Source organism: Oryctolagus cuniculus, chromosome 18 (assembly GCF_964237555.1).
Source record: "Oryctolagus cuniculus chromosome 18, mOryCun1.1, whole genome shotgun sequence".
NCBI classification, from domain to species: domain Eukaryota; kingdom Metazoa; phylum Chordata; class Mammalia; order Lagomorpha; family Leporidae; genus Oryctolagus; species Oryctolagus cuniculus.
In genome coordinates, this window is record NC_091449.1 from 58,909,061 (window position 1) to 58,932,681 (window position 23,621).

At 40.5% G+C, this 23,621-nt stretch overlaps 1 protein-coding gene across 5 annotated transcripts in view; it reads left to right on the plus strand.

Moving 5' to 3' along the window:
* Window positions 1-21,669, plus strand: part of CNTNAP4 (contactin associated protein family member 4) — a 444,592-nt gene extending 422,923 nt beyond the window's left edge. For 4 of the 5 annotated variants that reach the window (XM_070062760.1, XM_051847278.2, XM_051847277.2 and 1 more), the window contains 6 exons: window positions 1,461-1,594; window positions 2,395-2,482; window positions 15,802-16,020; window positions 16,344-16,415; window positions 20,771-20,870; window positions 21,368-21,669. In XM_070062760.1, coding sequence (XP_069918861.1) covers window positions 1,461-1,594; window positions 2,395-2,482; window positions 15,802-16,020; window positions 16,344-16,415; window positions 20,771-20,870; window positions 21,368-21,539 — 785 coding nt within the window. In that variant the 3' untranslated portion in view covers window positions 21,540-21,669. Of the gene's footprint in view, window positions 1-1,460; window positions 1,595-2,394; window positions 2,483-15,801; window positions 16,021-16,343; window positions 16,416-20,770; window positions 21,113-21,367 lie in introns of those variants that run through there. The other variant, XM_070062759.1, reaches the window with a different exon arrangement.
* Window positions 21,670-23,621: the final 1,952 nt, after the last annotated feature.

The following is a 23,621-nucleotide window of genomic DNA, read 5'->3' on the forward strand; positions in this document are numbered from 1 at the left end:
CAAATATATTCTCTAGGGGAGAAAACAAGCAAATATAGAGACCCATGAATATGTCTTTTCAGATATATCATATATGGGTTTAGGACACTGACCACCAAAATAAAAATAATACTGTTACGCAAGTATGCTTACTTTCACTGTACATTTTGGGCTCAAAAGTTATCTATAAATTAGGACGTTTTCTTTGTCAATTGGAGGAGGGATCCATGAAAAAAATTTCTTGACATTTCTTCAATCAATTCAGTGATTACAAAAAATATATAGGAATGAAACAGACATTTTGCAATATGATTGTTATTTTTGGTCCCTGTTTATACTCCTGGGGAACTGTGGTCTTCGTACATTTTACTTGTTGAATTTTATGGTTAGTGGTGATTAAAGAAAGAAAAGGAAGGAGGGGGATTGAGGGAGGGAGGACGAGGAGGGTAATTTGGTTATCTTCTTAGAACTGTACCTATGAAATACATGAGAATCTATCCTCTTTATATTAATGAAAATTTTTAAAAATTATACATTTTGCTTAAACCCATTCATTTCACCTTAACTTTATTGCAAGTTTATGATCATGGCCACTTGGAAATAGGTTTCATCTTTGGTAAAACTATATATTTGTTTGTAATAATTACATTAGTCAATGGTATTTAAAGACTGTGAGATGTAATTTGAAAAGATAAGATTATAGGGGCCAGCGCTGTGGCATAGAGGCTTAATGTGCTTCCTACTGCTCTAATATCCCATATGGATACTGGTTTGAGTCCTGGCTGCTCCACTTCTGATCCAGCTCCCTGAGAATATACCTGGGAAAGCAGTATAAGATGCCCCAAATGCTTGGGCTCCTGAACCCCCAAAAGAGACCCGGAGGAAGCTCCTGGTTCCTGGCTTTGGTCTGGCCCAGCTATGGCTGTTGCAGCCATTTTGGGGAGTGTAACAACAGAAGAAGACCGCTGTCTGTCCCTGTTTCACCCTCTCTCTCTCTGGAACTGCCTTTCAAATTAAATAAATAAATATTTTTTTGAAGGACAATGAGAAGGAGTCATTTATGAGAAAGCAGATTTAAAAAAAAGAAGAAAAGATTATAGAAACCGATTGTAATTGCAGTATTCCACAACAGTGAGGTATTTTAGAAATACATATTCTTATTTTTCTTTTTATAAATTAAAGGCTAGTGCTGAGATTTTCACATGTTTAATGTCAGAGTTGGCCTTTGGGGAAGAAAGTCAAAGGTTTGTAGAAACAAGATTATTTATTAACAGTGTTCTTGATCTTGATTTTGAAAATTCTGCAAAATTCCACTGAGAAACTGACTTCTATGAATGATCATTACAGGGTACATCCAAATGAAATATTGCAATTTTTTCTGTAAATGAATACATAATGACAAAAGGATTCTGAACTTTTGTAAGTAGTTCTTAAAATACATTTTTTTTGCAAACATTAATTCTCTTTTTCTTCTACCTTAGGAAGTTTACAGATCAGGTACAAGTTAAATAGATATCAAGAACCTGATGTCATTCATTTTGACTTTAAAAGCATGGCTGATGGGCAACTCCACCACATACAGATTGACAGAGAAGAAGGAGTGGTCTTCGTCGAGGTAAGGCAGTAGCATCAGCAGGAGTAGTGCTGCAGTGAGCGCTCCCCACCATGAAGGATCTGCAGTGCAGAGTTGGTGATGGACAGAACAGACAAAGAGCGTGCAGTGCTTCACCGCAGTGTGTGGTCGACTATTAAAGGCAGTCAGGTTTTTTTCAGCAGTAAGATTCTGTCCAAAATCTTATTAATACCTGACTTGATGTGCTACACTTGCCTCCCTTGTTTTCGTCTTCCTGATAGGGAAATGTCTGGTTTATCAGTGTGTTACTGGTAGGATTGTCACTGCTCCAGCAAAACCAGTTTACTTCAGACGGGTATAACTGTGGCAATGATTCTAGCCCAGAAGATGGTGATTGCAATATCAGAACCAATTTTTGAAAATGATTTGAGTCACTGCAGAGAAATTCAAATTATTCACTCTAGCAGCTTTTGATAAAAAAGTACTAATGTTGCAACACTCTACGGAAACCATTTCTTAGCTGTGGGATTCAAGTAAGGATACTGAACTACGTAAAAGTACTGACATGAAAAATAACCCATGGTATCTTTTCATTGGCTTTACCAATTTTGTATTCCTTGTACAGCAAAGGAAAATAAATCAATATAAGCAGTTAGAAGATGGGTGCCTAAGATGTGGTATAGAAATGGTATATAAAATAATATTCACCTTTCTAAATGGCTCAACCATTGGGATCTTACTTTATTACTTATTTTATCATTTTCTTTTATTCCCATGGCTTTGCGTCCCTTTCTCAACAAAACGACATCCATTTGGATGCTGGTGTCTCATGATGATTGTAGATTGATGAGGATACAAGGAGACAAGTGTACCTGTCATCAGGCACAGAATTCAGTGCAGTCAAGTCTCTGGTACTGGGCAGGATTTTAGGTAAGTAAGAGAGAGACCCTGTCCCCCAATCATGAGACAGAAATATGAATGTGAAGTCATATTCCGTACCTGTTTGTGTGTTTGTGTATGTGCACACACCCACACATATTTCATTATGCCAAAAGAAATGCCTTGCCTTATTTTCATGGTGAAGTGAGTGACAATCGAGACAGAAGCCTATGTAATGACTTTGTGGAGAATGAACAAACATCCTCCTTTGATAGTAAATTCACTCTGATCTTTGTTTCTCTGTGTGTCAGTATAGCATAATGCAACATGGTACTCTTCTTGCACTTCAAGTATGTCAAATCATAAGCACAGCAGTAATAATGTATCTAATAAACAAATCTTCATCTAATCTAAAAGCAAGATTTGGTCTGAAAAAAATGAAAACAATTGTTTTTCTTCTATGCCCAATTTAATGAGCTTTAGATAATGGCTTGGATCCTGTTGCCTAGCTGTGATGTAGTCGCCAGCTACTCTTGCTTAAACTCAATCTAAATGTCTTCTAATTATTATTTATTTCCATCAATTACTTATAATAACAGCACTGTGACAGAAGCATATTATTGCCATCTGATCATCAAGATATGTGTGCACTAAAAATACTTTCCAACAAGGTCTAAATCGAAAATGAGAGTACATTTAAAAAGATATATCTTTGGTGCGGGGTTGGTGGGGGGGCAGCTTCTTGTAGTTTGATTTTCATTCCTAGTCTCGTATTTGGTGCTGTCCTGGAATTTTTTGTTCAAGGTAGTGGGTGGAATATTTTATTTTTGACCTTTTCCATTATGTGTACCTCAATTAATCATTCCTATGTTCCCTGTGCATAGTCTCAGAATCTTAAGAATTTTTTTATTAAACTTATGGATGAATGATGAAATAGTGTCCCTTGAGAAGGTTAATAGTTAAATTTATAAATATTTATAGACTTTTAAGTACTGTGATGAGCACCACAATTGTGTGTTCTTCTTCTCCAAAGAAGCAGGAAAATTTGATGAGTTGCAATGTTCTTCCATGATACTACAGTGGACATAAAGAAATTTGTTAAGTACTCCTTAGACATTTGGAAGGTAACTGAAAAAAATCCCAAGCAATTTTCACAGTGTTAATTGGATAAATCCAACTATTTATGATTGACATTTGTATCATTCGCTGTAAGGAGGCATACACAGTCAATAACTTATTAGGCATGAGGTGGTGATTCTACTGTATTTAAATATAGCTTTAAAGTTGAAATCCATGCCCCTAATGTCTAATTAACAGATAAGACTATAATTCTTAGTGTTAATGTTAGGCTAAATTTTAAATGTATATTAAGAAGGACTGAGTCCTATGTTAATAACTAAAGAGAAAATACTTGCATATTTCATATTCAGTATTGGGAAATATTTATGGCTGTTTCAGGCCACTGTAGGGGTAATGTTGGCACAGCATAGGATTCCAAAGAGAATTGAAAACATCTAAGCCAGGAAACAAGCAGCAGTGGAGCAGATCCCCAGCTGTGTTAACCGTGGGCCCTAGCCGCTTCCCTGTGGTGTCAGATGCGGGAGAGGTCAGAGCGCAGGTTTCTGGGGAAGAGAAGAGAGCCAGACTGAGGCAGAGCAGAGGAAGCAGAAGGTGGCTCCCCATCCTCTGCAGAGTGGATGATCTGCTTGGAAACCTCTGTTCTGAACTCCGGGGGCAGGGGAGACTCCGTCGTCTTCTGCCCTCCACCAAGCCTGCCTTTGCACCTAACCTTTGCTGTTAGTCACCGAAGCAGAAGTAAACGCAAAGAAGATGAGCAGAGGAGTTCCCGTCTCCAAACTCAGGAAACATAGATGCTATCAATGAGTGGAGCCCATGAGCTGACACTGCATTCACAAGTATCAGTAAGACGTGATTGTATTAATTAAGTAGGCTGTCTGCGCAACTTGTAACTATTATGTCACAAACCGTGGCTGGTAGTAGTTAAAAAAAAAAAATTAAAAAAAAATTGATCCCAGGAGCTTCTTTTCTGTCAGGTCTGAGACGATGCATGCACTTAAGAATGTATAAGACAAGGTAGAACATTCCGAGAATTTTGGATAATATTAGTAAACTCATTTTTTATATTAAACTTTAATGTCAGAGTTATTCATGAAAATATTTTCATGATTAGGAATGTTAAATATATTATAAAATGTTGGAAAACCAACTTGAATCCTGCAAAGAGGATTGTATTAATCAAGCAGAATAGCATTCAATGTGTATGTAGCTTTTTCCTTTTTGTAAATGAATATACAAGATTAGTGTGAATTAAATATGTTAATGTTTTTATCTGAGTAGCATATTATTCAACTGTGCTGAAAAATAAGATTGAAGTTCAAACTGAGGAATGAACCTTATAGTCTGGATCACTGAAAAGCATCAGTGTTAATTTATTGGGCATGTGCCTTAGGTATAGATCTTGATAGAGGACTAATCATTTGTAATTAGAAGGAGACTCATAACTTAGTGTCAAATTTTATGTTTTATATGAATTTATTATAAATTTTTATATAGTATATTGTTATATCTTAATATAATTTATTAATTTATAGTAAAACAAATGAACAAGATGGTTAGAAAGCTGAGCTATTAATTTTCCATGGAGAATTGCTCTGTCTTGAAGTTGCTTATTAGATTAGCCTGGAACCTCCATGAAGCAGCTGCCAAAACAGAATTAAAAATTTACAGGGTTTTTTTTATTATTTGTGTAAGAAAAGAGAGGGAGCTGGCTGAGGTTGCCCAAGTCCTCGCATGGCCGGGCCTCACTGTCTACCAGAGAAGGGAACAGAGAGGGAAAGTCAGGTAGCAGTGTTCTGGACTCTGTGCAGTCTAAGATTTAGCCAAGGCTTCAGAGAGCCATTAGTTAAAAAACCAGCTTTCATGGGCCGGCGCTGTGGCTCACTTGGTTAATCCTCTGCCTGTGGTGCCTGCATCCCATATGGGCGCCAGGTTCTAGTCCCAGTTGCTCCTCTTCCAGTCCAGCTTTCTGCTGTGGCCTGGGAGGGCAGTGGAGGATGGCCCAAGTGCTTGGGCCCCTGCACCCACATGGGAGACCAGGGAAGAAGCACCTAGCTCTTGGCTTTGGATTGCGTACCTCCGGCCGTAGCGGCCATTTGAGGAGTGAACCAACAGAAGGAAGACCTTTCTCTCTGTCTCTCTCTCTTTCTCTCTCTGTCTATAACTCTACCTGACAAACAATAACAACAACAACAACAACAACTACAACAAAAAAACAGCTTTCAGAGGAGTCCTGTGTTTCCCAACAAAGAGAAATCCTGGAATTCCTGCTGATTCCTGGTGTGATTTGCTTCTGGCTGGGGGCAGGCCTGGGAGGGGCAGCTCTGGCCCAGTGCAAGGATAAATTTCAGAGGTTGGCAGTTGGGACCTTTAGTTAGTAAGTCCCCGTCTGGTTGGAGGCTTTGTGTGTGTGTGTGTGTGTGTGTGTGTTTGCAGATTTATTTATTTATTTACTTGAAAGGCACAGTTACCAAGAGAGGGAGGGAGAGATGGAGGGAGAGATATCTTCCATCCACTGGTTCACTCCTCAAATGGCTGCAACAACCAGAGCTGAGCTGTTCTAAAGCCAGCAGCCAGAAGCTTCTTCTGGTTCTCCCACATGGGTGCAAGGTTCCAAGCACTTGGGCCATCCTCTGCTGCTTTCCCAGGTGCATTAGCAGGGAGCTGGATGGAAAATGGAGCAGCCCAGACTCAACTGGAGCCCATTTAAGATGCAGGCACTGCTGATGCGAACTTTACCCACTGCGCCACAGTGCCGGCCCCTGGTTGGAGATTTTTAAGGCACATTCTCATGGCCCCACACTGGTTAAATACACACACATACACATACACATAGATTTATGCTCAGTGGACTTGTGGAGCATTTATCAATTTAACACAGTCATTGTGATCACTTACGGTGTACCCTGAGTGCTGCTTAATAAGGGAGACACTTTCTATCTATCTTGATAGAGCTCAGGGTCCTGGACATTCAGAAAATTATTAAAACAACATGTTTGTCTGTATCAGGCATAATGTCTGAGATAAAATAGTTTAGAATCACCTTCTGTGTTCAAATACTTCTATTACATTATATTTATGGCTATTGCATTTGAAGGAAAAGAATGCAAGCATTGACCTTTGTTTTTTTGGTTGTGATTTGCCTACATTTTCAACCAAAGACTTAAAGATATGAGCATCTACTACTTCTACAGATGGGAACCTTGAAATAAAGGAAATGCATTTTCTCCCTTTGACTTTCTCTAGTGCTCACTTCCTAAATGTAAGAACAGTGGGGACAGTTTTGGATTACTGGCACTGTTGACAGACATTACTAGCAGAAATTTGAGCAAAGAGCATGAATTTTAAAGTCCCGGTCGGGGCGCCAGATTCTGTGCCAGTTGCCCCTCTTCCAGGCCAGCTCTCTCCTGTGGCCAGGGAGTGCAGTGGAGGATGGCCCAAGTGCTTGGGCCCTGCACCGCATGGGAGACAAGGATAAGTACCTGGCTCCTGCCATCGGATCAGCGCGGTGCGCCGGCCGCAGCGTGCCAGCCGCGGTGGCCATTGGAGGGTAGACCAACGGCAAAGGAAGACCTTTTTCTCTGTCTCTCTCTCTCACTGTCCACTCTGCCTGTCCAAAAAAAAAAAAAAAAAAAAAAGCAAAAACAAAAACTTTAATTAAATTGTACTATGATGACAGGCTAACCATTTCTGATTTCCCGTTTCACTTGCAATATCAAATGGCTCAATCACTTAGCAATAATAGAATATTGATAGTACAGACCTGTGGTGGGAGGATCAAGGTTTTGCCAAGCAGCTCAGTTCATATCCTGCCAAATCAATAAGCTAAATTACCTTTGATTTTTACATTCATAAGTCACTGTAAAATTAAGTTCTGTGTCTGGATGCTGTAATATGGCAGAATGTTTTGTTACTTATTAAAGTAAAAGCTGGCAGTTCTTTCACTCACCCTCAGCAGTGGCTTTGTACAATGGGTGTGTTGACCTGTGTGATCCTTTATGTCTCTGAGGTTGCAGAGCCAGGAAGTGCATTTGATGGCGTTTTAGTCCATTTATAAAGTACGTGTAGTCAGTAGGTAGAGTGAGTAGTCACAAGGAGTCGGCTCGGTTTCCTCAAAGAGCTTTAAGAGCAACCACCAGTGTGTCAGGGATCCGTGATGTGAAAGTTGGTTCAACACCCAGTGAGCAAAAAGGCTGACCGTGGCAATTTAAGGGAACTGTGAGTTCGTAAAAATAAGGTGAAATAACTCTCAGGACAATGGGCTGGTTATTTAAAAAGCAACATTTAAAGAAGAATTACAGTAAGCAGTGGAGTAAAAAGATTATCTAAAATGTTTTTTATTCATCAGATACATGGGGCTTGATGTTTTAATGACTGAAACTTTATAGGCTGTCTTCAGGACCTCATCTTTCTGAAGACTTCAGTCACTCCCCAAGGGTCACCCACAAGATTCTGGTGTGTCCAAAGCTGGAAACTGAAAAACACCTTTTATCCTATTAATGATACCTGAGTATCATACCCCAAAACCAAAGAACATTCTTGACACTGAAAGAAAATGACCCAATTTTAATTACAGAGCAAATGATAGGTAAAAGTTTGGATTTCTGTCAGAGGCATGCATTCATACACACACACACACACACACAAATCATGTATATTTGTGTATGTTGTTCCTTTCAGATGAGCAAGTGTATTCCTCTGACAAAGATGTCACTCTGAATGCTTTCATTTGACAATCAAGCATCATAAAACACAGAACTCTACATAGGCTTCAAAAAATACCAAATCGTAAAAGCAAAACTCATCAGTCCGGAATCATGTATCTTCAGGTGCACAATCTAGAAGCCTCCGTAAAATACTAAAATTTCTAAAATAAAAAGGACGACGGGATTGTTTGCTTCTTTCATCACTAACATGCTTATCGATATCAGGAATAAGGAAAAAATAAAGCCATCATCAGGCCCTGATGGTGCTATATGAGTGAGGTTGTTGAAGACTAAGTGTTGAGGGGAGACTGAGAGGAGGGGTTGGCTGGTGTGTGGGTGCAGAACCCTTGAGGTGGAGGCAGAGCACAGCCAGAGGGGGGAGATCCTGGGTCGTCCAGTCTGATGGTGTCCCGCAGGTGAGTCAGGTCAAGAACAGTGACGTGAATTGACTGGTGGTGTCTGTTAAGTACAGCAGAGGATTGGAGATGATTGCTGTGTTATCAGAGCACTTCTGCATATTGTTACCTACAAATTACCTCCACTTGCCTGTATGCTTAGTAGGTGATCGGAAAACAAAATTGTTGCCCATGGTTCTTCCTAATGTGTAGAGTTCAGTACAGGAGGCCAGAGAAATTGCAATTCTTTCTTCTTTGGTTTTTCTTATGAAAAGACAGAAAGGCTGATGTCTTTCCTTTTTTTTTTTTTTCCTGTGTACCTTGTTCACAATGAACATAAGTTCCAATGACAGTGAATGGTTTGTCATTCAACTCCCTGAAGATAAATTTTAATGGAAAACTATATAAAAGGATGTCTCACTAAGAAGTAATTAATCAAAAGAAATATGCAAGTATAAAGTTGTTTTATTAATTTACTAAGCTTCCATTGGATCATAATTCCACAACATGAAAAAATTCAATTAGGATAATTAGATAATCTTGACGTTGCATAAAACCTCTACTGGAAAAATATGCCCTCATTGCAAATAATGATATGACTTAACCTATTGTAAAAATGAAAAGGAATCATGGTTCAAAGACTGAAAGAGGTTTTCAATTACTATTTGTTACTTTTTATGCTAAATAGCAATGGCATGAGAACAGAGACAAGAATTTGTTGGGACTTTGCAGTGATAGTGGGAGAAAAAGCTGCATTGAAAAACTTGGGTGATGGTCTTCCATAATTATGGGTTGCTGTATTTGCTGTTTACATCGAAAACTCCTCGTAGAAGCAAGCTCCGAGTTCTGTTCATGGCTTATTTTTGAGGTTAGCAGAGTTTTCTGAAAGCCTGGAGATGGTGTTTGCTCATTCTGAGCAGTCACTGTGGTACATGTAGAGGCAATGGCCCATAGGGCTCATTTATCTTTCCTGAGCCTGCAGAGCCAGGAAGTGCTCTCCGATCTCTGGAGCGGCGATGTAGGCCAGATGTAAATAAAGCGTGCTGTCTACCCACTCTCCTCAGAAGAGCTTTAGGAGCAAGCGTCAGTCTCGGGGACATGTTCAGAGCCAAGGGGGTGCCTGTGGACATGAATTAGACTGCATCAAGGCACTGCGATTTTGCAGTTATCTCGTCAAAGGACACTGATGATGAGATCACCTGAGACAGCAGCCCATAAGTGAATTTTGCCTTAATCAAGGGTTCAGGTTTACATCCCTGGTTTGGCTGGAAACTAAATACCTCTTGTCATCTCTGTTCCTGTGTCCGCCTCTTTGGCGTCCGTGTTGCGTTTTCCTCTTCCTGTAACTGCTTCAGTAGAGTCCTGAGGGTAAAGGCAGGTGAGGGGAAAAGGGCGCTCTTGTTCTAGCCCAGGACCATCCCATGATTCTTTGCACCATTTTCTGGCACACCGCTATCTGTATCATTTTGGATTAAAGATGCTGCGATTCTTCCTCATGATGACCCTCTTAGGACATTACAAATGACTGGTGTCTTCTCTTTTTCCTACTCTAATTAGTATTGTCATTGTTTTCTGCTTATAAGGGTCACAAGAAATTTCACAAAAACATTCTTTGTGCTTCTTCTTACTCTCTTTCTGGAAACTTCTTTCTCTGCAATGGAAAGGTGCTTCACCAAATTCTAACGTCTTTGTTTTTTTCTTGTACAACTTTATACAAGCTACGGTTGTCTCCTTTGTTGGAAAATACAGTTGGGGTTGATTTAAAATTTCTTTCTTTACTTATTTTCATTTTGTTTGAAAGGGAGATAGAGTTTTTCTCTCTGCTGCTCCACTCCCCAAAATGCTTCTAACAGCCAAGGAGGTTCAGGCGGAAGCCAAGAACCTGGAACTCAATCTGGATCTCCCACCTGAGTTACAGGACCCAGGTGTTTGAGCCGTCACCTTCTGCCTCCGGGTACACCCAATGGCAGGAAGCTAGATTGGAAGTGGAGGTGCCAGTGCTTAAAGCAGGTGCTCCAGGAGGGGGTGCCAGTGTCCCAATGGCATCCTCACTGCTGGGCAAAACACCTGCCCTGAGCTTATGATTTAGTAGGGAATATCGACCAAAGATCTGAGTCAGTTAAGCATGTTTATGACCAGAAATAACCGAAACATGATTGTTGTCTCATCAGGGTTTCCACGAAGCAGGAGGCTTCTGTCTTCATTTCCTTCCCCCACTTTTTCTCCTAACCCAGTATAGTCCGTTGACATTTCAGATAACAGGGAAGACAGAAAGGCATTGCGACACATTCGTGGAAAATGTCATCAAAAGATAAATTTCTCCTTGGTACAAAAATTTTGAAAGCCACATCATTTTTTTCCCATAATACTCATTTTCCATGCACTTCTTGAAGTCCCTGTATATATGTTCGTTCATTGGCTTTATTAGCACAGTTGTCAAGGCAGATGTCTGACGTCATGTATTTCTAAGGTCAGCTTTACCTGTGAGAACTTAATTTAGCTGTAATTTGCTTAACCTGAGTTTGGGAAAGTTGATTACTAAGTCTTTGAATTTCCCCTTGACTCTCAGCCTGCTGATGCTTCTGCATCAAGGAGCTGTTAGCCAAGTGCAACAGGCAGGGTGGAGTGGAGGGTGCCAGGGAAGAAGCTGCCATGGGAATCCCTACCTTCTAGGCTGGAAGTGTCCCAGGGCCAGCCTAGAAAAATCTTAGGGGCCAGCATGGTGGTGTGGCAGGTAAAGCCGCTGCCTTTGATGCCAGCATCCCATATCAGCTCTGGTTGGTGTCCTGCTTGCCCCACTTCCAGTCCAGCTCCCTGCTAATGGCCTGGGAAAAGCAAAAACGATGGCTCATGTGCTTGGGCTCCTGCTACCCACGTGAGGAACCAGGAAGAAGCTCCTGGCTCCAGCCTGGCCCAGCACTGGCTGTTGTGCCCATCTAGGGAGTTAATTGGATGGAAGATCTCTCTCTCTCTCTCCCTCTCTCTCTCCCTCTCTCCCTCTTTCCCTCTCTCCCTCTCTCGCTCTCTCCCTCTCTCCCTCTCCCTCTCTCTCTCTGAAACTCTGACTTTCAAATAAATGAATCTTTTTTTAAAAAAAATTAAAAAGTGAAATAAAAAAGGGAAATCTTAGAGGGAGAATTTAAACTATGGATTGTGGGCAATGTTTGCCTTACAGAGTTCCTTTGGCAAAGATCAGCTTCCAGAATCACCCATGTGCCTGCTTTCCCTGTTTCCCAAGGAGCTCAGGATCGCCTGGGGTTTGGGACAAATCCTTTCTGTACTGTGATTGGGTGGGGAGGAAAGAAGTCTTCTCAGTGCTTTGACGTGCAGCTGCCTTCGTGTTGGGGGACACAGACCTCCACATTGTATTCTCTGGGGTCAGCCACTTACAGCAGAAAGTAACCGAGCACCTACAAGCAGCTCAGTAAACCAACCAAACCAAAATGAAGACCCCATACTTAGAAAGGATTTGACATTAATAAAAGGGGAGGAAAAAAATTGAGAATAATTCCCTATCAAACTAAAACTGTGCAAGGAGATACACAATAATATGAATATCACTTAATAGGAGTACTCTAAGGAAATTCTGGTAAATCACAAGAAAACCTTGAGAGACCAAGAAATATTACTTTTTTCCAAACTAAAAAATTCCAGAAGAAAGAGAGATCTTTTTTGGGGGATTAAATTAAGTTACCTGGGGCCGGCGCCGCGGCTCACTAGGCTAATCCTCCACCTTGCGGCACCGGCACCCCAGGTTCTAGTCCTGGTCAGGGCGCCAGAGTCTGTCCCCGTTGCCCCTCTTCCAGGCCAGCTCTCTGCTGTGGCCCGGGAGTGCAGTGGAGGATGGCCCAAGTGCTTGGGCCCTGCACCCCATGGGAGACCAGGAGGAAGCACCTGGCTCCTGCCATCGGATCAGCGCGGTGCACCGGTCACAGTGCGCTGGCCACGGCGGCCATTGGAGGGTGAGGAAGACCTTTCTGTCTGTCTCTCTCTCTCACTGTCCACTCTGCCTGTCAAAAAAAAAAAATTAAGTTACCTGGGAAGATTAAGTGAATGGAACATTTGCACACAGAAGTAAGTATTAAATGATAGCAATCGGGAAGAAAAATGACATAGGTTTAGAAAATGCTTGCAGAGCCGAGACTGAATGTGAGTAAATGCATTCCAAAAACATGAGCTGGACAAAGGGAAGCAGCAGTTGCATGCCCAGTGTGTGAAGATTGCCAAGCTAAAGGAAAACTTTGCAGATTGAAGGCCCTCACCATGTTCTATGCAGAAAATCCCAGAAAACATACACACCCGGCAACAACCTGATGAAAATTGTAAAGTCACAGATACTCTTATAAATTCTGAGAAAGAAGTAATGGAGCCAGGCAATGCAGAAGTAGTAGCCCCAGGGGACGGGGCGAATAGGATGGAGCCCCGTGGTCCTCAGAATACACACACGGAACCACCTAATCCATCACGATAATTTCATGTTCCAGACACACTCCATCACGCTGTCTAGTTTAGTTTCTTTGCAGCATTATCACTCTTCAAAATTCTCATTTCCTTCTTGTTTGAGTTTATTGTCCATCCTCCCGAGGAAACTGTGGGATGCTTAAACCTCTTAGAACTGGTTTTGTTATCCTTAGTTTTCAGAACAGTAAATATTAATCGCTTAACTGTGCATTTTAAGTTTTCTAGGTTAAATTTTTTAGCACAGTAGTTTCTAGATATATAAAATGTTTTCACTTGAGAAGTGTGAAGTTTTAAAAATACATTTTATATCAGATTTTTACCAGGGAAGTGAATCCTGACTGTTGAATTAAAAAGGAAAGATGTTTTGAAAAGCCCATAGAAATCACATTCAATATTTTAACCTTGTAGAAGCAACGTGAAAACATATGCCTGGTAATGTTGCCATTGAAGAATATTTCCTTTGTACTTCTCGTTAAGATAGAAGACAAAACAAAGAACTGCAGAGCCAGGATGCTTTTTTCTAAAATATGTATGTGTGTGTTTGTACGTGTGTGTGTGTATGTATGTGTGTGTATACGTGTGTGTCTGCCTTGGAAATGTATCCGCATGAGTGACAGCTTTTGTGACAGACTGCGTCATCCCCGTGTTTCTGTCACAATGATGCTGTGTCTCCCGTGTAACAGCACAGTGCTGGGTACAGGGAATCCAGTACATGCTCACGGAGCTCCCCGTCTCACACATGAGCCAGCGTGAGTTTCTCTGCGTGTTCTCTGCGTGTAATGAGGCAGGAGAGCCTGGGGTGGGGGGAGGGAGAATCAGGACAGGACTCCCAGGGTGAAAATGCCTGGTCCTGAACTCCAGGTGCCCAAATAGGACAGTGCAATAACTGCTCTGATTTTTAGCTTTCTTCTTTCCCAGAGAATGAGACTCCCCATGCTAAACATTTCATCAGGATTTTTACTACTAGGTATAGCATGCGATTGCAAGTGGAGCCCAAAGGAAGTGCTCTTCAGAATCTTAGATGGAAGAAGACACGGTAGCTCCTTCAGAGAAAGAATGCCCAGTTCTTCAGAACTGTGCCCAAGCCTTTCGCTAGAAACATTAAGTGCAGTGAAGGAAGGAATGACTCATCCAGAAAGCAGTTCAGGAACACAAGAAGCACGGGATTTGGAGCCCGAAAGGCCTGGGGGTCCCGCATGTTATGCCAACAACTGTGTTGCCCCAGGCAAAATCCTTGAACTTCTGACCCTGGTTGTCTCATCCATATGATTTGAGTGGGATGCTCCTGTAGCTCCCATAACACTTGAATGGTAACATGAAAATCCCTTAGATCAGGACCCAGTATGTAACACGCACTGAATCACTACTCAATAGCTGCTACTACTATTTTGTAAAATGAGAAAGGAAAATGCAAAAGTTGTTTGTGCCTGCATTTGTGCCACGTTGGGGAGCGTAGCTGTGTACCACAGCGATCCTGGTGACTGGCGGTTGGTTGCATTGCCGTCTGCTAACATTTGAGTCTTAATACTTGACAGGCAGTTGCCTTTGGTTAGATTCCATGCTTGCAAAGCAACTCGTATGGAGGCTGCATTCTTAACTGTAAAATTATGAATGAAGCTTCTGGGCTTCAAACCTGTCTCTGTCCACAGGAGTCTGATACTAACCAAACTCCAACTGTTTTGAGGAACAGCTAGCGCTGTACATGCATGATTACGGAGACACCCTAATCACTTTGCAGTTAAGTCCATGCTATAGCGATACGGAGACATGTTTAGCTGGAGCCAGAATGCTGTAGCGAGCTTGCAGGCAAGTCTAATGGTCTGGTTGGGTAAATGGTAAGGGAGCTCCAGAGGCTTAATCTTTCCTTTAACTTTTCATGTTTTTATGACTCAAGTCTAAAAAACGGAGCGGAAACCTGGGGCACACACCTCTCGATGTGGACTACAAACCCTGTCCTTAATACATTTTAATGATCTATTTTTAAATTTAAAATATTGTGACCCCTCGTCAGTTCACAACCTGACCTGTTCTCTTGGAGGTTTTGTTCACTTCTAGAGAGTCCACCCTCTCATTCTTAATTAGTCATAGTTCAAAACTTGTCTTCGGTAACGTGAGAAATCTCAGCTTCAGTTGTGGAAAACACTTAGCAGGTATAAAGCTTTTAATAGAGACAGAAGAAAAAGGGATTTGCTAGCTGTTGTATTTATTGCTGTTGCATGGACAGTCTCTGAATATTCATTTCCTGTATCCTTCCCCATTTGTGCTGTTTTGGTTTTCCATGACGATAACAGAATACCTGAAGGTGAGTGCTTGGGAAGCAAGGAAGTGTATTTAGCTCCCAGTTCGGAGCTGCAGGATTGAGTAGCCCCGTTGGTTCAGTCTCTGGGGAGAGTCTAACTGCCAGAGCATCAGGGCATGTGTGTAAAAGACCAAAAGTGAGACCGGAAACCAGAGGGAGGGGTAGCACTGTGTTATAACAATTCATCCACACACTCAGCAAAACTAACCCCAGATCCTCCTAAGAACTGCATTAATCCCTTCTGAGGGCAGCATCCCCGAGGATTTAATGATATTCTGTGAGGTCCCACCTCTTAAAGGCCCCACCATCGCTCCTCATTGGCACACTGCTGACCATCCGTCTGCCCCGTGGGCCCCTGGGGGACAAGCCACATCCAAATATCATATGCACTTTGCACTGTCATTAATATTCAGTGTTTCTTTGGACTTCTAGAACACGGGGAGATGGACCAGGAGACGGCACTGGCTGGCGCCCAGGGCTTTACAGGCTGCCTCTCTGCAGTCCAGCTCAGTCACGTGGCCCCGCTCAAGGCTGCTCTGCGCCCCAGCCACCCTGCGCCAGTCACTGTTACAGGACATGTGATTGAGTCCAGCTGTGTGGCCCAGGCTGGCACTGATGCCACATCACGGGAAAGGACACACTCATTGGCAGGTGAATTTTGACTCTTCGCCTACCTGTTTACCAACCCAGCTTCGCCACCCAGTGTTGAAAACCTCGGGTGGTGCTGCTTTGCCACATTCTCAAAACACTATCTTAAAATTGGGTTTCTTTGAGTTTTGGTTTGCTTTCTTATTTCTACTCTAGTTTCTCATTAATGTGGGCCATTGCCGTTGACATTGCTTAAATTGAAAATGACAGATTCCACATGCACCTCCATCATTCTGTTTCGGCTTAAAACATTTATGACTTTTTTTCAAATTCCCACTTTTCACTTACTTCTGTCTCTTCCTCCCTATTTTGTACTTTCCCTGCAGATCATTCTGGAGCAATAGATGAAAGACAACCGTTAGCTCATGCGATCAAAAGTGACTCTGCAGTCATTGGAGGTAACAGGAAAACGGGGACAAGCCCTGCTTTGGTTCTTGGTATCATGGCTAACAGTGATGACTTAGCACTGTGGAAATTATCTGTGAATACTCTGTATATATCCCAAATGCCAGATCCTGCTTTCTGAGTATCGAGGGGGTGGTTTGCTGTTTGTATGGATTATCTTATGGAATCTTTCTCAATTCTCTGCTTCCTTGGAAGTTTTCTGTATAAATAATTGACAAATCGCTGAAATACCACACTCAAGGAATAATAATATCTAAATTGTAATAATAGATACTATTTTATTTTGAAAATGGCTATCTATAATCCCTAGGGATTTCTGAATAGTTTTGAAGAAGTGTCATTTCTCTTAACTTCCTAGACATGTGTATCGCTGCTTCTTCAATGGTTCATGCAAAAAGTAGGAAAAACCTGAGATCATCATTCAGAGCACGTACTGTGTGTTGCTATAACACTTAACAAAATGGATATTACATGGCTTAGGCACTCTCTTCAATGAATCTTACACTTTCAGCTACATTTTTAATATCAAATATTAGATTAAGGGACTCAAAGTGGTTAGTAACATTTTCGAATTGTGGAAGTAACTCAAAAACTTTTAAAAATGATTTATTTTATTCATTCAAAAGGCAGAGTGACAGAGAGAGACACACACAGAGAAAGCAATCTTTCATATGCTGGTTCAGTCCCCCAAATGGCGGCAATAGACATGACTGGGCCCTGGCATTCCATTTGGGTCTCCCATATGGAGTGGGTCCCAAGTACTCGGGTCAGCTTCCTTTGTTTTCCCACGTGCATTAACAAGGAGCTGGATGGGAAGCCGGGCAGCCGAGATTTGGACTGGCACTCCAATACCTGCTGTGCCGTAACACTATCCCCAACACAGGAACGTTCGAAGTAAATTGCCTGGCAAAATGACAGCATATTCTCTGAGACATAATTTATTCAAAACCATCTCCAAAAATAAACCTTTCTTCTTCCTGATTAATGCTCTTAAGAATGTTATTAATCAGATTATTGAAATGTTAAGTGGTTCACCTCTTCTCCACACTCTGAATATGATATGGACATATAAAAGTCAACAATTACTCTTTGCATTGCTAGATAGTGTGATTATTCATCTACTGGAGCAACTTATGTGGGTTTATATCTGATCCAGTTGATTCAGTTTTTTTTACCCTTACTCATCTAGACACAGACTTCCTTCATATAGTTAGGGTTTTATTTAGACAGCAAATGATACTAGTCAAATCTGTGAGGATATTAACATAACCATTGCTATTTTGTTTCCTTTTAATTGTCTCAAATTAATGATGTGTAAACTAAAGATACACAAAATGGGATCTCTGTTTAATCACCTAATATGAAGAATATCCCCAAACAGAAAACTCTATAAAGAATAGTTAATAACTGTGTGTATATATACTATATGTATATAAAACAATCAAAACTCACTTAAAGTGGTAGTATTTACAATATAGTCAACACTTTACGATTCCTGGTCAGATTATCTTAGTCTCATAATAGGGCTCTTCCCAAGCATTCACTTCGTATTCATGTAGGTAAATATACACACAGACCAAGTATCAAAGTGGAGTGTTGTACAGTCAAGCCAGTGTCACTGGCAGGATCTAAAGAGTTAAGGAACAGGTACGTTACTAGGTTATTCTACCGACCCCAGCAGTACTAGATTAATAGGCAAGGAATATTTCTCAGGGAAGGCTGAGCTAGCCAAAACTGGGCTTGGCCATTGCCAGTGTTTTGATTGACTGCAGCGAACCTGCTTAGTGGTTGTGTGCTCAGGAATCTCCTGGGGGTGAAAAGAACTCTCACGTTTTGGTGGAGGTAGACTCCGTCACAGATGTGTATGCCTGCTTTATACTGGAACGGAGTCTTTGTTTTCCCTCACAAGACTGGACCCGCATTGTTGTTCCATGGCACCCATTTTTGTCCAAGAAAAGCAGCTTTGGGTAGTAATGCTGCTGATCTCATTGGAGCAGTCTTTATGTATTAGGAAACTCTGAGATGTATACAGATGGATGATAGGTTTTCAAATTTCATTTTTTTTTCATTTGAAAGTTTCAATTTTATAATTGACAATATGCTGTCATATTTTTCTTTTTTAAAAAAGAGATTTGTAAATTTTATCTGTTTCCAGTCTTATTTTTGTAAAGATTTATTTATGTATTTATGTATATATTTTATATATCTATATATTTAAAAGTTGGAGTGACAGGGAGAGAGAGGGGAGATTCTGTCTATCTGTCTGTCTGTGTATCCATCTATCTACCTATCTAGCCATCTGTCTTCCATTTGCTGGTTTACTCCCCAGATGGTCTCAACAGCTGGGTCTGGGCCAGGCTGAAGCCAGGAGACAGAAACTCTATACAGGTCTCCCACATGAATGACAGGAACTCAAATACTTGAACCATCATCCACAGATTCCAGACACATTAGCGGGAAACAGGCTGGGAAGTGGAAATGGAGTAGCCAGGACTTGAATTGGCATTCCAATATGGGATGTTAGCATCCCAAATAGAAGCTTAACCCACTGTGCCACAACTCCTGCCCCACTTCCAATTTTAATTTTTTATTTAATTTGAAAGGATATATATATATATATATATATATATATATCTTTCTCTCTTTATCTCTCCTTTCAAATTAAATAAAAAATTAAAAAATATATATGGAGAGATCTGGCATCTGCTTGTTCACTACCCAAATACCTACAATAGATAGCCAGGACTGGCACCAGGCCTGAACTAGTAGCCAGGAACTCAATCCAGTTCTTCCACATAGGTGGCAATGGCCCGACTTTTTGAGGTATCACCTGTTACCTCCCAGCCTGCACATGAGCAGGAAGCCAGGATCAGGAACAGAGCTTGAACTGCTACCCCAGTACTCTGATATGGGATGAAAAGTCTCAAGGGGCATCTTAATTGCTATGCTAAATGATCACTCCCTTGTTGTTTTTCTTGAAGTGACAGATTTGCTTCATTGATTTTAGAGATCATATCCATTAGGCACCCAAGTCTTCAGAGCCGGAGTTGGTCTGTTGGTCATTCTTTCTGATAGAAGTGGTGTTAATGAAGCAACACACAACTAGTTCAGATCAGTTCCTGACTCCAGTGTCCACACAGCGCTCATCCTGGGGGTGGCCGTCATATCTCCAAGTGCACCACTGGCACTTCATGTATGAGAGTGTTTCCCCCTTCAACACAAACAAACGTGAAACAGGCTTGGAACCCAGAGTCAAGTTTTAATAAAAGGAGTCATTTCTACTGCTTCGTCAAGGACGTTCTTGAGTGGCTTTTTATCTTTTTGTTGCTGTTGCCTGGTGGTGCAGTCTCTTCTACTTTGTGAATTTAATAACTGCCATTACAGCCTGGTGTCCTTGCCTTAATTCATGTCAAGTGCCAGGATTTTTACCCAGCCTCCTTTTAGACCTGGAATGAAAAAAAAAAAATAAAGATTAAAATGTCAACACTTTGAAAATGACATTTTAGGATTACTGTGAAATCTGCTAATCTGTGGATCCCTTGGGAAACCCTAAGGACTGCCCAGGGTTCACAGATCTCTCCTTAAGGCACATTGCCCTAATAGAGTTCCAGGGTTAATATCCACACAAATAACTAAGAATTGTAGTACTTAAAATTTTTATTTCTAACTAGAGCTTCAAAAAGCCAATATTCCTTCATTCTGAGTATCCAAGTTATGTTTCACTAATAAGGATTATTTTTATATGCAACCTTTTTGTACTATTCAATAGGATGACAAAGTATAAAAATTCAATATAATTTTTACACATTGAATCATAAAACACATTTAACCCTTCTATGATGTTAATACTAGTCTATCATGTCTAAATAATGAAAACTTGTCTATATCTTAATATGAAGTGGCTACATGGTCTTAGAGACGTGCAGATAATCCTTTTGTGTTAACTATACAAGGGGTATTCAATACATTCGTGGAAAATTCATATGATGAGGAAAAATACTATGTATGGATTTTGAATTGCTTTGCATCAAAATAAAATTACCTTTAATTCCGTTCTCTATGAACTCTTTGAAGGATCCTCATAAATGTACTATATAAATTCAATTTAATGTGCATTCGGGAATAAACAGAACTGAATCCACAGGTTCATGGAACTCCAGAGTTCAATATATTATGATTCTACTTGGACCAGGGATACCTGATGCTTTCTTATTTCCAATTTATATGCAGTGGATCCTGGATTTAAGTGAAAACTAATTTTATTGTGACTTATTAAGCAATGAAACCGACAGAGCGTATGTTCGGACAAAAATTCTGACTTTCTGTGTCTTTTCTCTTCTCTCACTAGGTTTGATTGCTGTTGTGATCTTTATCTTGCTCTGCATCACTGCCATTGCCATTCGTATTTATCAGCAGAAAAGGTTATACAAAAGAAATGAGGCAAAAAGGTCAGAGAACGTAGACAGTGCTGAGGCTGTTTTGAAAAGCGAGCTTAATATACAAAGTACAGTCAATGAAAACCAGAAAGAGTACTTCTTTTGATTGGCAGCTCTGATTTAAATTCTACTTACGACAGTTCGTTTTAATAGCCAGGGGCTCTTAATGGACACACAAAAAAATATTTTTACACTGAATGTACAGGCATTGGATTTGCAGCACTGCCACCTCGGCATGTCCAGGCTTCGGATGGCTCCAGGAGGCCTCATCCAGTGACATATTCCTCATAACAATCATTTTAAGTAACAATCAATGAGATACTGCTGTTAATTTCCAACTGTTCCCATAGGATCTAAAACAACCTGCTTAATGACTGCAGTTTCTAAGTGTGAACACTGTAGCCCCGGTCTCTTAACTATGTAACACATAAGTTTCCTTAGAGATAAAAGTCAACGTTGGACTATACTGACCTTGCTTTATTTGAGAACATCTTCTGTGTTTGCTTTAGTCTTCCCGTGATGTTATTCATGAACCTGGAAATGCTTCTGAGATCCTGTTTGGCGGGTGTTTGCATCTTTGGTGGCCAGAAACTTATCAAGCCCCTCTGCCTTTCTCTGTATTACATTCAATACATCAGTAGTCTCAAAAATGTTCTGTTGTCTTTGGCTGGTTTGTATTGATTGCTCTTTGACTATTTGAGTCTTCTTAGCAATTTGGAATACACTTGGTTTTGGGGGTCGGACTTCGACTCAACACACGATTCATACAAGATTTGAAAAGTGCGACGCTTGTCAGTTACGTGATATCTTACTTTGGCAAAGTTTGCTCTGTGTGTTTGATGGTGACAGTAGTTAAGGCCCCAAACAATGCCATTTTCCCAAAGAATGTCAAGTGTTTTCAACCAAACTTGATGACATATATTAAAAAATTCTTAGCACAGCAAAAATTTATTTTTTGATTACAACTGTAATACCTCGAATGACATATGCTTTAGAGACTGTTTCCCCAAAATTTTATGTAATTTTTTGTAGATTAATATTTCTGTTTTTCTGAAGCTTATAACCAGCTTTTCTTTGATTTCCCATGACTATCTTTTATGGGGCATCTTCTTATGTATTTAAAAAAAAATGTGGGGCTCCATTTCCCATTCCAAAATATATAACCCTTCTGGCATGAATTTTGCTGTGCGTTGACCTGCCTGCAGTACATATTTTTTTTTTTAAATATGAGCTACAACCATGCCCCCTTTTCTGCACAACCAGAAGAGTAATTAAAGGATGCTTGCACTAAAGGAGACATAGCATATTATATGACCTATACTAAATCTGTCATTCTACTTACTTCTCTCCACGGTGATGGGATTAATTTCTCAAAAATGTACTCAAAAATCAATACAACCCAGGAACTAGTCCATTCTGATTAGGTTGTATATATCCACTTGGAGGTCAAAGCATTGTCAATAGCCTTATGGAACTATCACCATGATGAATTTTGAGGGCATGTAAATAAGATGCTTGCATGGAGCTACCTTGAATTCTGTAAGCCAGTTCTGTAACCAAGGCACTTTGCTGTTCATAGTCACACCTTCAAGTGCCTCCCAAGTAAATACTGTATTCCTTAGTTTGTGTCCGCCAGAAAATTTGGAAATAATGTAAATTCTGCATTACTATCTGCTTATTTTCTGTGTTTCCCTTATTAACTTTCCTTGTAAAACCTGCCTGTCTCTTCTCCTAGCACTATGTCCATATTGATGTTTCTGTAAATGCCTAACTAAATCTTAAGGACCTATTAGCATAGCAGTTTATGAAAGACTATATTGGTAAATGGTATACTTTCATTTCCTTTTAATTGGAAGACCTGTGGTGGTGAGGGAGGGATTTGACAGAAATGCTAGCATTTATTGGAAGCTAAGCTGAAGGCAAATATCATCACAGCTCTTAGTCTTTTACAGGTGTGTGCTTTATTTAGTAGCGGTGCTAGCCTTGTGGGTAGCTGGAATGTAGACAGGTTTATAGACGGTGACGCCTTGTGGTCCTTTGCACTCTGCACTGTTGGAGCCTGCAATGTTATGGCCTCCAAATGCGTTGACGCATCACATTCCGTGACTTGGCTTTCCTGATTTGTAATCTGTTCTTTTTTTCTGAATAAAATGCATTTTTGAAATGAAATGCAGAATATATTTTAAGAAATGTTGTATTAAAGTTTAAAATTAGGAAATTATATGAGATTCCTTTTTCTTAAAACAGTAAAAATATGTGTAGATGTATGTCTTCTCTCCGTGTATGTGTGTGTGTGTGTGTGTGTGTGTGTGTGTGGTGGGTGTTACATCTTCTGATAGACTCTGTGATTATTACAAACGGTTAACAAATGCTAAGGTTATTGTGTTTTTTCCCTTTAAACAGACCCGAAAAAAGGAAATAAAAGTAGAAAAATATTTGTTGATTGTAACAAGTGAAGTCAAGTTACACTAGATTTAAACATTTGCCAGCAAACAATGATTTAGCTGTCAGCAATTGTTTGTGGAAAGGTTATGATGTGTTTAAATTGCATGGGATCCTTTTTCCCCTTCTTCTCCAGAGCACTTGGCTGTGTAAATGCACAGATGTGATATGAAGGAAGATAGGGTACCTCTCTCGGATGTAAAACACAAAGATTCTGTAACTTCAAATAAACCAAATAAGAAAAATGATACAAGACCCATTTCATTTTGAGAAGACTGAGCTTTCGAAAGCTCATTGATCTTGAATGTCCAGCATACACAC